Source organism: Rhizopus delemar, genomic scaffold, assembly GCF_000149305.1.
Source record: "Rhizopus delemar RA 99-880 supercont3.4 genomic scaffold, whole genome shotgun sequence".
NCBI lineage: Eukaryota > Fungi > Mucoromycota > Mucoromycetes > Mucorales > Rhizopodaceae > Rhizopus > Rhizopus delemar.
In genome coordinates this window covers 798379-812449 of record NW_027137830.1, presented here as the reverse complement: position 1 = coordinate 812449, position 14071 = coordinate 798379, and the positions used below count along the sequence as shown (strand labels likewise).

Genomic DNA, 14071 nt, shown 5'->3' with positions numbered 1-14071 from the left:
ATCGTAAAAGTGTAAGAGATGAATTCTGTGTTTTTCTTTCAACGCGTCCTTTCTTCTATTGGCTTTGTTCTCTTTCAAAAAAAAAAAAAAAAAAAGCCAATCTTTATCCTCTTTCGGCTTCTTTACCCACATGTGTGCCGTTCGTTCGGCAAATCCGCTAGCTAATCTACACTCATTTTGCAGCATCGTGCAGCTTCACTCTGTTAAAATTGACAAAGTACAGTTTCGTGTCCAAATCCTCAGCAGTGTAGTTTTGTTTTGGTCTCAGAGAATCGCGGCAATGTGAGAGACTCGTTCAGGTGTCTGAATAAAGGGTCTCATTCTCTTCTCGTCCACTCTTCTTTCCTGGCCATCTGTGTAGAAAAAGAAAAATAGTTTGTTTCTGTTATGAATCGACGGTCGAAAAATGAAAAATTGCCCTTTAGAAAATATTTCCCGCTTCTAAATTTAAAAAAGACGTTTATTGGCGTAGAACCCTTTTGCTTATTCACAAAGTTCAATTGCATACGGCCTTTATTCTAATTCATTGGTGGAATAAATCGGAGATACAAAAACTTTTTTTTTTGTAGACACATAAATTGACAATCACTCCTGATTTTTTTTTTTTTCTGTAAAATCCAATTGATTCATATTGAATGTTGGATACACAATCAATTCAATACAGTCATTACTTTCATGTCGATATCAACTGAATCCAGTCCATTCATCATCACCAAACAATCCAAAGGTTACTTTTATGAATTCAAATGGTTATTTAAAAATGCGATCCCGTTAGTGATCAGCTATTTATTACAAAACAGTTTGCAAAGCGTTGGTATTTTGAATGCAGGCCATTTAGTAAACGAATGTAAATAAGAGTCCACAAACAACCCATTCACCTTTTTTTTTTGTATTAGGGTGCACATGAATTAGCCTCCGCCACTTTGGGAAGTATGTTTGTCACCATCAGTGGTTTTTCTGTTGCCACCGGTGCCACACTGGCACTCGATACACTTTGCTCTCAATCATTTACATCCTCAGCCGACAAGACCCTGGTAGGACTTCATGTCCAGCGCTGTTTGGCCTTTATGTCGATGCTTTATATACCTATTGTTTGTCTCTGGTGGAACGCTGAAGAGATCTTTCGACTCTTACGCCAAGATCCAGTGGTGGCTCATCTGGCCGGTGTCTATGTCCGATGGATGATCTTGGCCGCTCCAGCCTTTGCTCTCTTTGAGGCCCTGAAGAAGATGATGCAAGCCCAAGGACTGTTTCACGCACCGACCTTGGTCCTTTTCCTAGGCACGCCCATCAATATCCTCTTGAACTATGTCCTGGTTTGGCATCTCCTTGGGTTTCAAGGGGTTGCTATCGCAAGCTGCATCACTTACTGGATCATTGTGGCCCTGATGGTGCTCTACATTCGTTACTGCGGGGGTCACCAAGTCTGGCCTCGGTGGTCTACTCGCCACGCCTTCAGTCACTGGCGTCCGATGATTCAACTCGCCATCCCTGGTATCCTTCTGATCTGTACCGAAGCATGGGCTTATGAGATCATTGCTCTCGGCGCAAGCTGGATTGATACCCCCAACTTGGGTGCTCAAAGTATCATTCTGACCTCGATCACAGCCCTCTATACCTTGGCTTTTGGTGTTGGTATCGCTGGAGCCAACCGTGTGGGTAACTTGCTGGGTGCACAGTGTCCGAACCAGGCACGGACGGCGGCACGGGCGACCTTGTGTGTGGGTGCCCTGATCGGCCTTGTCAACAGTCTCGGCTTGTATGTCAGTCGCGACCGCTGGGCCTATCTGTTTACAAATGATGCAGAGGTGGCTCAATTAGTGGCTCAGGCGATTCCTTGGGTGGGCATCTTTGTCTTGTCAGATAATCTGGCTGGCGTGGCCGATGGCGTGCTCAACGGGATGGGTCGTCAGCATGTGGGTGCTTGGTGTAATCTGGGTGCCTATTATTTCTGTGCGTTGCCTATTGGATTCTGGCTCTGTTTTCGAAAAGGATGGGATTTGGTTGGTCTTTGGTCGGCCTTGGCAGGTGCTTTGATTGTTGCCTGCATTGTTACTGTAGTGATCGTTCTGATTTCAGATTGGCAGCAAGAAGTCGAATTAGCAAAAGAAAGGAATCGAAAGGAAAGAAACATGTAAAGAGGATTGATTGGAAAAGTTTTGTGTGTGTTACGTTTTCAAATAAAAAAAAATCCCTTGCATGAAAGTTTGTGTACAACCATTTTTTTTTTCTTTTCTTTTTTTTTTTTTTTTTTTTTTTGGTAAACAAAGGATGGACAATAAATTTCCAAAGAGTACTGAAGATGGCTTACCAAACTATGGTACAACTTATGGTAACCAAGTGACACCAATGCAAAAAGAAATTCAAATGACTCAGCAACAGCAGCAGCAACAAACTACAAGTCAATACCCTGGAGTGGTAGGTGGTACACCATCTGAATTTAAAGGCATTCAAGGCTATGACACACAAGGCAACCCAATCATTCCACCTTTCATTGCTCAACGTCATCAAATTGAAGAACGTTTAGGTGCAACATGTAAACGAGATGGTGGATATCATGATCTACGTATGCATCTAATACTTACAAGTTTATTTTTTGCTATCCTTATTGTCCCTTACTGTTGTGGTTATAGAGGAAGGCGTGTGGTAAATGATTAATTTTATGATTGAAAATGTATTCAATAATACTTTATAGTGTGAATGTAGAAAGTGTCATCAGAAATTTCCAAATATTATTCTTCCATCAGCATAAAATAAAAAAAAATTAAATTGCTTTCTTTGAAGGTACGATGACAACCGAATCTATTGTCACTGTCGAATTATTTTTGGAATTTGCCATCTCTTTTACTTTTTCCATCGTCAGTCGATAAAGCCACCAAGCGACACCGATCAAGATCAAGAGACCACAACCCATTGTGATCATAGCTATTCGGTGTGCAGAAGGTGGTAGATTGGGATTGGATAGATCGGCTAGTTGGGAACCAATCCACACATCCAGTGATACTTTAAGTGAGGCTAATAAAGCAGCCATTGTATAATGCTGTGTATTGGCAGTAGAAATGATGGATAATAGCATGTTGGTGATTGGCCAAGGTATAGGTGATAGTCGAATCAAAACCATCATCTATAGAAAGATGTGAATTATTTCACGCGAAAACGTGTTTGTTCTATATACCTTGAATCCACCTTGTTCAATGGCTTCTTGTATTGCCATGTATTTTTCTTGTTTAGAAGGTGAAAACTTGATGAATCGAGCAAAATTGTATTTACGAATTAAAGCAAATGCTACCATGGCGCCTAAAAAGGCGCCAGAAACAGCAGGAAAGATACCACCAGGGAACCCATAAATAAAGCCTGTGATAGTGGTTGAGAATGTGAAACCGATAAGGGGTGGTATAGAGGTGAAAATGATTAGACAACTTAATAAAATCGAGCTGTAGGGTGTTGTTCGTAATTCGATAGCCACGGTTTGTATTACTGTCAAAAGAAAAGAATGAGATGGAATAGTGTACAGATTAGCTTGATAGATTACGTTCTTTAATTGTACTTCGATAGTGAGCAAACATAAATACAAGAACAATAAGAGCTCCACCCATGGCGGCGATGCTCTTCTTTTTCATCTTTGTTTTACTCAATAAAAAAAGAGGGCAAATCGGAAAACGATCCTTTGTCTTTTAAAACGCGGTCACGGCGCCATGCGATTTCAAAGTTTATTCATCTTTTGCAACGAGTACGCCACGATAACGCGCCTGGGACGTTTCACAACGTTCGATGGCGGTGTGCAATCCATCGAGATTAAACTCATATTCCTCAATTTGAGGCTTGATATTGTGTCGCCCAGCAAACTCCAACATGAGTTGAATCGAGTACCTTCCACCCACGACAGATCCCTTGAAGGTCTTTTGGCCACCCAAGATCTCCATCGGATTTTTGAATTCAATCGTACTATCAGGGATACCGAGCAAAATGAATTTACCGTTACGTTTCAAAAGAGACATGTAGATATCCCAATCCAGGTTGGCAGAGACTGTGTTCAGGATGACATCATATTTCTCCAGTTTCTCTATATACTCTGGTGTGAACTCCCTGGAGTTGAGAAAATCATGAGCACCGAATCCAACCGCCTCTTGCTTCTTATCAGGCGAGCCAGAGATAGCAGTGACATGACATCCCCAAGCACGAGCGAATTGAAGAGCCAGATGGCCTAATCCACCGATGCCGACGACAGCGACGCGGCCGGTAGGAGGAACATTGGAGCCATAGAGACTGTTGAAGACAGTGATACCGGCACACATCAAAGGACCAGCATATTTGGGCTCTAAATCGCTAGGGATCTTGTAAACAAAACTAATCAAACCAGGGAAAATGAGTAAAAAAAAAAAAGGTCTGCGTGTACAATAAAGGTTACCGGCTATCGGCTACTTGATGACTCGCAAATCCATTGGTGGCATTGTTTTCAGGAAACATCTTTCTATCGTCACACATGACTTCTTCACCCGATGTACAATACGCACATTCCAAACAAGCATTTTTCAAATAAGAAGTGCCCACAATGTCACCTTTCTTTATCTTTATCACATTTGGTCCTACTTGAACTACTCGACCCACAGGTTCATGGCCAAGGACAAGACCCTCTTGACCCATAAAGTTAGTATCCGTGTGACAAACACCACAGGCAAGGATCTTGATCAACACTTCATGATCTCTCAAGCTCACTTTGGTTGTCGTCTCTTTGAATTTACCGCGTTCGCCGGTACTAGGAAATTGAGTGATTGTGATTGACATGATATTAAATAAGTTGAAAAAAAAAAAAAAAAAAAAAGTAAAACACAAAAGCTTTATATCCTTGTCTTTGAGTCTGTATGAACGTCATGCTGATGATTAATAGATGAGCATAAATAGTAATCTTGGTTTTGTATTCGATCTCCCTCTTGCTTTTAGTATGACCAATAACAACAAAACCAAGCTTATCCTGGTCATGTCAGCCTATAAAGTTTATTTTTGCTTTTGTTTAAAACAAAGGATGAATGGCTTCAAATAGTATGTGATTCGCCTTGTCTTTTTTTAGCATGAAACTTTATATAAGCGTTTAAAGAAGCATAAATACGATTGATGTGTAATGCAGAAAATCCCTTCAACAAAAGCGCAAGTTAAAATGCTCATTTCACTACAAATGAAACATCATAAAGCGTCTCTTGTAATAAAATTTATTGAAAAGCATCTTATTCCCCTATTAAAACCATACAATTACATGCTGCCTTCCTACACGCTCTCGTCTGCATAGAATTATGCCTAGTCATATCACGGATGAAGGATGCGTGATGTGTGGTGCAATCGAGACAGATGAACGCTTTTTGTGGACCTGTCCAATTAAACGACCTATATGAGACATATTAAGGGCAACGATTCCTTGTTCAACCTTCGCTACTATCTTTTGATTAAATATGTCAATCATTTCAAATAACAATCAAAATACTATCGCATTGGAAACTTGATACCTTTCATGTAACTGCTTGTGGTGTTTTGAATTTATGGAGATTACACTAGAAATATATTTTCGAGGACACACCTTTCTGGCCAAATGAAGCAACAGTAAGAGCCACAGTGCTACCTGGACGAATTCACAATGAAAAATTATGTCATCAAGAAATATAGAAATATTACGATTCGATATCTTTATTGTTGCAATTTTCCCCATGTTGTAACAGTGCTCATCTGAAGGCAGCACTAGAATAAAACCCTTATGTATAAAAAAAATTCTTTGATAAATGAAAAGCTTGCATAAAACCAAGTATAACTTTCTTTTGTTTTATAATCTAGGACATGTAAGCCATTCCTTAGTAAGGATAGTATCAAGCAGTTTACTTTCCCACACAATTTGATTTAGTGAGGGGAAAAAAATCAATGCTTCAAATTAAATGAAGGGATAGACAGCCGTAACAAATACAATATTGAAGTTTTTTTTTTGATTGTTGGGGAGAAATCATGGAGTAAAAATCGCTTTTTTTTTTCCCCACTATTTTTCTAAACAGTTCTCCTTTATGGTTTGCATGATAAAATGTTTTCGACATGCACTTTAAATGATTGATAGTCTTGATAATCGTTAAAAGAAAAATGAGAGATAGTGATGATGGACGATGAGATAGAAAAAGAAGAGCAGATCTAATTTGGCGATCAAAAGTGTATCTAATAAGCACAAAACTAAACTCAAGTATCCTCTTTAAAAATCAGTGTCCTTGAAGACCTTATCGTTGTCACAAGAAGCTATGATCATTAGAAAATGATCAGAGCTTATAAATTTCATTATTTTATTGTAAGTGATCAAAGCCAATTAAAATTAGACATGTGCGATCTACATTACAATACTTCATTTTACAACTACATCATTTAAACACATCAGTCTGTTTGATATCTTTATTCTTTGCTTTATCCCTGATGCTATTCACTATTATATGTCTCTAAAGGAATTGCTAAACGTTTCTTATTCAAGCACATGCTGTTGATCGGCCACAAATCAACTACCAACTGCTTGATAAAAATTAGATTTAGTGCGATACTAAAAAAGGGAGTCTTGGCTTTAATAAACTAAAGTAGCACATATTTTCACCAACAATAGAAAACATACCAAACTTTTAACAAGTTGAAAGCATGAAGCAAAGCATTGTCTTAATGAAGCAATCAACTAAGAAAAAAAAACGAATACTTTGCCAATGTGATTGTGTTTTCGTTAAAATGGAAGCATAACAGGAAGTAAGACTGATGAAAGCTATTTGTAACTATCCATATATAAACCACTAGTAAAAGCAAGAAAGTTGATTAAACAAAAGGGTGCTTTATCCATCAAGGTGTACAAGTCCCTCTTCCGACCCATTTTATTCAATAATAAATAAATTTCTCGTTCCTTTCTTTTTAACCTAAAAAGTGAATACAGAAACCGTGAAGAAGGATAGAACAAACTACGAAATCAGCAAAAGCTCTATTATGTTTCATGTTAGTTTTTTTTTTTTTTTTTTTTTTTTTTCACTTTATTATTTGTATACCTTTCAGGTGATATGGTTTTAAATGAATCTTTGTTTGTAGGGTTAGTTTGAATACGCAAGTTGGCTATTTCAATAATCATAAATATACGTGTTGATGTAGGTTCTCTTTTTTATATAGTTACCAGCAAGGACAAAGCTTCCAACGGTTGAGATGAAACCGCCAAGAAAAGCATTATAAGGAAAAGTACCGACCACGAGCATATAAATGAATTGAAAGATGCCAGTCAACATGATGTAAACAAGGTATACGTCAATAAGCTTCAAGCTATTTGGTGTATCTTTGTGATAGGCTGTAATAAACTTTTTGGTTGCTGCTTGTAATCCTTCCATTGCGCGATTAAGAATGAGAGAAAGAAAGATTTATTCATTTTTCTATTTTTCGTTCCCGCATTAAACTTCAGTCAATTAAAAATTGCTTTGATAATTAAATCTTGAATCAAGAAAGTAATAAACATAAATATAAACAAGGAAAAAAAAAGCCACGTATACATTGCCACTCTCTTCATTATTCTTTATCTTTTTTTTTTGTTGATTTTTAGACTGAGAATTTTCCTTCTATAAAAGTTACGTTTTAGATAATTTTCTGAAAGTGACATAAACTATTAAAGATTCAAGTAATTTTAAAAGATGATTTTATAAAAGGAGAGTACATCTTATTTAGTTTTATAATACAATAATATCCAGTTGTATATAACTCAAACATTCAACTTCAATCCATACTAGCTGAAATGAAGTTTTCTGTTTTATGTTTTGAAGACCGCTTCTGGTAACTTTATAACGTTACACCGCCGGATTTATTAAACACAAAAAAAAGTTTTTTTTTCTCGCTTTTTTTTTCTTTTTTTCTTCCTTTTTCAATTTAATTATGATGGAAGAAACAAGCAAAAAGAATAATAGAATGAGTGTACCTGATTTTATCCAAAAGCTATATTTGTAAGTTCTCTAGTAAAGATAGATGAAGACAACTAATAAAAAGAAAAGAATGTTAGAAAACCCAGTGTTTAAAGAGACAGTTTCATGGGATAGTTCAGGAACCAGCTTTTTGATTAAAGATATAAACGATTTCACCAAGATAATCTTACCACAACATTTTAAACATTGTAATTTTGCAAGTTTTGTACGTCAATTGAATAAATACGATTTCCATAAAATAAGGAACAACAAGCAAGATCAGGTAAAGAACAGACTAAATCCTTCTTTTCCCCCTTTTTTTATATGCTCATCATTGCAGTAGGTTTGGCAATTTAAACATGAATACTTCAAGAAAGATCGAAAGGATTTATTAGAAGAGATTAAAAGAAAGACAACAGTGAAGCAAAAGGAAGAAGTTGTAAAAGAAGAGAGTACGGTGACAAATGAAGGGAATGATATGATAAAAGATCTCCGGCATCTCATCAGAAGGCTTCAAACACAAGTACAACAAATGAAGCAGTCTCAACAAGACTTGGAACTCACAGTTGAAAAGATGCACAAAAGAGATCAAGCGATTACATCTGAAATTGAAATATTTCAACAAAACCTAATGAAAAAGGATGAACTTTTGAAACAATGTATACAATTAGTCACAACAACAAACAATCATAATAATACCACTAAAATACCCACTCATAACAACAACTCACTTACTCATGCACTGGATAAATTACAGCAACAACAACAATATCTTGCAACCAACAAGGAGAAAAATAAAACGATCATTGCTGCCAATTGGACAACACCACCTCGAGTACTGCTGGTGGATGATGATTCTGTTTATAGAGATATTTGTGGTAGAATGTTGGTAATGATGAAATGTTCTGTAGAATATGCAAAGGATGGATTAGAAGCATTAGACAAGTTGAATTTGAATAAATACGATCTAATACTAATGGCAAGTAACATTTTATTTTAACACGTTTTCACCTTCCAACACTTTTTCTATAGGATATTGTGATGCCTAACATGGATGGTATCACTACCACAAGAAATATCAGACGCTTTGACGGTGTGACTCCTGTGGTTTCCATGACATCTAATTTCACTCAAAATGATATTATGGACTACATCAATATCGGCATGAATGATATCCTGCCGAAGCCATTCTCAAAAAATACTTTATATGACATCTTGGAAAAGCATTGTGCTCGTCTCAAGTTACCTACTAATTATACTACAGTGACCACACCCACCACAACACCTACACCTTTATTAATAGAAGAAGCAAGTACCTCTTCAACAACGACCTCACCTACCACCACACCTACACATCATAATACAAATGCGATTGATTATTTAACATTGAATCAACATAGGAAAAGACCCAAGTTCTTTCACAACCCTTCTTTTTAAATATATATAATTTGTACATAAAATCTCTTTTTCTGCTCTGAATTATGCCTTTTTCTTTTGGACATATCACAATGAAAATACATGTAAACAACTCTTTCTTCCCTCCCTAATCCACTTGGAATCGTATAAAACAATAAATAGACTACTATCGTCTTTTAATATTCCGCTATAGAAAAAAAAAATAGAAAAAGCCAGCAATTCTAAAAAAAAATGATTTGCTTGAAATGAATACATACAATAATAAAACAGAGTGAATTATAAATCCAACGTCACTAGTAATCTTCACACTGATTTTGATCGTCCTTGTAGTTTTATATCAAAATTAGACGGTACGTTTTCAAAGGATTATTTTTGTAAAACGAGTGCACAACTTATGAGAAACAAACATTGGTCAAAAGTATGTCTGATTCTCACTTTGATTGATTACAAATGTTATACACTCTTTACATGGAATGATATAAATGTGTTTTTATTCATCTTTCAAATTGGATGTAAATATACAATATAAAATGATGTTTACCATCCAACACAAGTAAACTCACCTAGTTCATAGCATCAAAGAGGGAGTGGGAGGGAGTTGCATATATACTGTTTTGATGAAATCATATCAACCTAGTAAAGACTTGAATATAGAAATGTATGAGTGCCATCATTACTAGCAAAGAACATAAAAAAGTACGTACGGTCGACTTTTGATTCCATTCCATCTTTTGATTATGTTTGTCTTTTTGCAAAGAGTATCACAAAGCCCCTTTAGAATGCAGGATCTTCTTTGGAAAATAAGCTAGGATATCATGTGAACTTTATATCCTGCATTGCGGCTGTACTCTCAAGTGTATCAACGGCTCCATAAGTACATAGAGACTCTAAACTGTTCTCAAACACAGACATTATTCTAGGACCAAAATCTAAAGCATCTATCCTTCTCTTTTTTTTTGCGGGAGGGGCAGCATTCAGATAATGATTCCCAATGACGAATTTGGGTTGACTTGCTGGCTTTTTATACACAGTCTCGGATGCTCCTACAGAAGCTCATGTTGGCTCACAAGCCATCAGCCGTATATTTAACCAGTACAGAAGAGTGCATTTTTGACTCATTTTGTTCATGGCTGTTCTAATTCAGAAGACGAGCATGAATCAATGCCAAAGATGTGCCTGTTCAACCTTATCTGTACTTGCTCTAGCAACAAAAGCGTGATGCTGCGATACATGAAAGAAAAGGCATGAAAAAGTCATCAAACAGCAATTGATCTTTTGCATTTTTTTTTTTAAAAAAAAATCTACATAGCTTCAACAGGCAGTTGTTTTGATGTTTACTTGACATGCTGTGTAAACAAAAGTTTGACTTGTCAGCTATTCGATGAACTAAAGATAAATCATGTATAGCGCTCTGTCATTACAAGTACTCTAAATGTCTTTTGTATTCTGACAGGATGGGCCTGTTTAGAGTAAAATAGTCTCGTGTCATTTGAAGTGGATTAGGGTATAGCCACTGCCTTAGTTTTAAGCTCTGCTAATTATAATACGCTGAATATTTTCCTTTTTTATGCCATTTTGTTCATAATCAATCTCGCTCTTGGAGAACAACCAAAGTATTTTACTCTAGTTTAACCAAGTACACATAGCTTAGCAGCAAAAAAAAAAAAAAAAAAAAAAAATCTCCAATTTCTGTCATATAAACACATATATTGGTACAATTGTCTTTTGTTTATACAAAACACAAAATTATCTTTCTTTCTTTCTCTCTCTCTCACATAGTTCATGATTGAAGGGATGAGGCGTTCTTTTATTTTATTTTTCTTTCTTTTTTGGTAAAGATGTTGCCCTTTTTCTTTTGGTCATCATTTATTTTGGTACACTGACATTCGAAGCTCCACGTCCACCACGGGTTTGATTTCTATTGTTACCACGTCCACCACGGTTGCCGTCACGTCCTCCACCACGTCCACCACGTCCTCCACGTGTACCCGACTGTCTCGTTCTGCTTTCTTCTTCCTTGACCATATCCACAATCTCTTCTGGCACATTCAAATACTTGATTGTATTGCCTCTGATATAACATTCGGGTAATCGCCAAAATTTGTCTCCTTCAGGTGAGGTTTGAATGACTTCACGTAAAGTAAGATTCATCCAGTTATCGCAATTGACCAAGTGACCGTTAAATGTTTCACCACTTTTTAATTCAACTAGCATTGGATGTCCAGCAGCTGTATGTAAGAGTGAAAGTGGGAGCATTATTTATGTGTATATGTGTGTGATGTATAACTGCTTTTATGATTAGTTGTATTCATACAGTTGATTTCTAGTTTTACCTTGAAAAAAATATAAAGTGTACAAAAAAAAAATGGAAAAAAAAAAAATAAACGTCCTTTTCATTAAAAGACAGTATACGTCACACGATAGGAGAAAGAGAGAAAAGCAGTGAAATTTTATTGTAAAACTGTAAAAATGTATTAATATAAATATATAAATAACAAAGTGCCTGTATGAGTGGGAAAAAAAAAAGGAGGGGGGATAAGCATATAACGAGAGATTGAGGAAATTTAAGTGTTAAATTGCTGATTGTATTGATGTTGTTGCTGTTGCCTTTGCTGATCCATCAAATAAGTATTTTGTGTAAGTGGACTTCTTGGTGTATAAATCGAATTGGCTTCATCATCACTTAGAAAATGAGTCGTACATGGACTTGGAGGCAAAGGAGAATGTACAGAGGATTGATAAGCTGAACTCATGGAAGGTGATCGCTGAATGGATAACCTTTGTTGACTAAGATTTAAATATAAGTTTTGATCTTGATGATGTTGTTCTGGTGTCGTTATATAAATGGGCGGAGGAGGTCTTTCAGGGTCTTGTCTTGTTTCAATTGACTCATTCATCAACAGTAATTCATCAGGTATTTGGACTATAAAGCAGTACATAAGTCCTTCTTTATATCTTTCTGTGGCATTCACTTACAAGTAGCCCCGTATTGCTTTATCATTGTGTCTGCCATGTCTTTTATTAACTTTTGTTGTATGCTCTGAATCTTTTTTGTCTCTGTTAATTCATGTATCACTTGATTTAAACCTTCCTGTAATTGTGCTATTTGCTGCATCATGTCTGATTGTGACATTTGCATCATTACCATCTGAGAGTTGATATCATTTGTATCTCGTTTATTAGAATCGGATTCTAGCGCCTTTCGTTTGATTTCATCTAATAAATCTGGTCTATTTCTGATAAATTTTGTATGAGAAAACTCCCATATTTGATTTTCGGCTAATGTACGATGTCCTCTAGGTGACTTGTTGACTTTATGAAACCCATACCTACCGCTCTACATTAGTATACGTACATGTTTTTTTTTTTTAAAAAAAATGCTCACATATTCAACTGTCGAACAAAACTACTAAAATTGTTGTGTTTAAAGTGTTTGGGTAAAACTTCTCTCGAGAATTCAGTGATGTTACAAACAATAAACGATGTACCTGTATATGTCCAGGCAATCAAATGTTGGTATTGTTTATCTACAACCATACTATTGTATATAGGAATGAGTAGTCTGTTCAAGTTATTCTAAAGATAACTTTACTTGTATAACTTATGTACAAAAGTATTGTTACTTCCAGATTTGTTTGTGATGGGCACTGTGGCAGAAAGTGGAGGAGGAGGAGGATGGAGTGACATTTGCTGATTAAACTGATTTTGAAGTTGGTCCCACGAAGAATCCATAGGAAATGGTGAACCTGCTGGTGATAATAAAGGTGAATTTAAGGGTGAATTAGATGAAACTGAACTTCCACTAAATATAGTTTGTGTATTGATTCCTAAAGAAGTCATTGAAGGAGACCGACCGTCGTTCATCGCGGATATGCTGGTAAAATAAAAAAAAAAAAAAGTTGGACAAAAAAGAAGAAAAAAAAAAAAAAGTTTAACAAAGCAGATAAGCAAGAAAATAGCGGAAAAAGTGGTGTCACATGTTAATGTTTCAAATACGACAAGAAAAACCGCAAGAAAAAAACCAAGAGACAAGTGAGATATGAGCTTTGTATGAGATACGCATTTCATATAGTTTAATAATGACTTTAATGAAGGGACACTTTCTTAACGGACTTTATATTAAAAAAGGGAATAAAAGAAGCAGGGGGTGAAGAAGAGCATCTTGCATTACTGTTTCAACTTTTTTCTGGATCATATTCAAGTACGTTGGTACCGTTCAAAAGTATGGAAACAGTTGCTATGTTTATCAATTCTTTTTTTTTTTTTTTTTTTTTTTGTTGCAACCCAGTGAGTGCTTACTCTAACTCGAAATATCAGCTCATTTATTTTATCCACGCAAGAAAATAAGAATGCCCATATACTTTAATAGCAATGGGAGAAGATAAATACCTAAACACAAAAGCATAATTTATGTCAATAAAGTGACACTTTATATGAGCAATAATATTGTAGTAATAGATTGCTTAATATAATTACCACCATGCGCAATATGCGTACTTTTTATGGCTAAAATAACAAAAATCTGCATATTTTTCGCAATATTTGTGGATCTTTATCCAAAAGCCAACTCGTCATTGCATGAGTTCGAAAAAGTATAAAGTACCTCACCCCTTCAAATGAACTCAAGAAATGGCTCCAGGATGATTATATTTCATATAAAAAGATTGGCAAGTGATCTGCTAAATATCCTTATTAAAAAAAAAAGGAAAAAAAAAAAAAGCCCC

At 35.9% G+C, this 14071-nt stretch overlaps 7 protein-coding genes across 7 annotated transcripts; 2 read left to right on the top strand and 5 right to left on the bottom strand.

Moving 5' to 3' along the window:
* Positions 1 to 675: 675 nt before the first annotated feature.
* On the top strand, positions 676 to 2658 carry RO3G_05820 (uncharacterized protein; the record flags this gene model as incomplete). The annotated part of the gene is made up of 3 exons (XM_067660410.1): positions 676 to 837; positions 897 to 2134; positions 2271 to 2658. The coding sequence occupies 3 exons, from the start codon at positions 676 to 678 to the stop codon at positions 2656 to 2658; spliced, it is 1788 nt and encodes a 595-aa protein (XP_067516511.1).
* A 312-nt stretch (positions 2659 to 2970) lies between these two features.
* RO3G_05819 (uncharacterized protein) lies at positions 2971 to 3292 on the bottom strand (the record flags this gene model as incomplete). The annotated part of the gene is made up of 2 exons (XM_067660409.1): positions 2971 to 3015; positions 3176 to 3292. The coding sequence occupies 2 exons, from the start codon at positions 3290 to 3292 to the stop codon at positions 2971 to 2973; spliced, it is 162 nt and encodes a 53-aa protein (XP_067516510.1).
* Positions 3293 to 3710: 418 nt separating this feature from the next.
* On the bottom strand, positions 3711 to 4785 carry RO3G_05818 (uncharacterized protein; the record flags this gene model as incomplete). Its single annotated transcript, XM_067660408.1, has 2 exons — positions 3711 to 4347; positions 4409 to 4785. 2 exons carry the CDS (start codon positions 4783 to 4785, stop codon positions 3711 to 3713), a joined length of 1014 nt encoding a protein of 337 aa, XP_067516509.1.
* Positions 4786 to 6909: 2124 nt separating this feature from the next.
* On the bottom strand, positions 6910 to 7370 carry RO3G_05817 (uncharacterized protein; the record flags this gene model as incomplete). Its single annotated transcript, XM_067660407.1, has 3 exons — positions 6910 to 6976; positions 7041 to 7104; positions 7163 to 7370. 3 exons carry the CDS (start codon positions 7368 to 7370, stop codon positions 6910 to 6912), a joined length of 339 nt encoding a protein of 112 aa, XP_067516508.1.
* A 1093-nt stretch (positions 7371 to 8463) lies between these two features.
* RO3G_05816 (uncharacterized protein) lies at positions 8464 to 9368 on the top strand (the record flags this gene model as incomplete). Its single annotated transcript, XM_067660406.1, has 2 exons — positions 8464 to 8820; positions 8964 to 9368. The coding sequence occupies 2 exons, from the start codon at positions 8464 to 8466 to the stop codon at positions 9366 to 9368; spliced, it is 762 nt and encodes a 253-aa protein (XP_067516507.1).
* A 1845-nt stretch (positions 9369 to 11213) lies between these two features.
* Positions 11214 to 11603, bottom strand: RO3G_05815 (uncharacterized protein; the record flags this gene model as incomplete). Its single annotated transcript, XM_067660405.1, has 1 exon — positions 11214 to 11603. The coding sequence occupies one exon, from the start codon at positions 11601 to 11603 to the stop codon at positions 11214 to 11216; it is 390 nt and encodes a 129-aa protein (XP_067516506.1).
* A 308-nt stretch (positions 11604 to 11911) lies between these two features.
* RO3G_05814 (uncharacterized protein) lies at positions 11912 to 13187 on the bottom strand (the record flags this gene model as incomplete). The annotated part of the gene is made up of 4 exons (XM_067660404.1): positions 11912 to 12270; positions 12324 to 12676; positions 12733 to 12885; positions 12940 to 13187. 4 exons carry the CDS (start codon positions 13185 to 13187, stop codon positions 11912 to 11914), a joined length of 1113 nt encoding a protein of 370 aa, XP_067516505.1.
* Between the last annotated feature and the right edge of the window lie 884 nt (positions 13188 to 14071).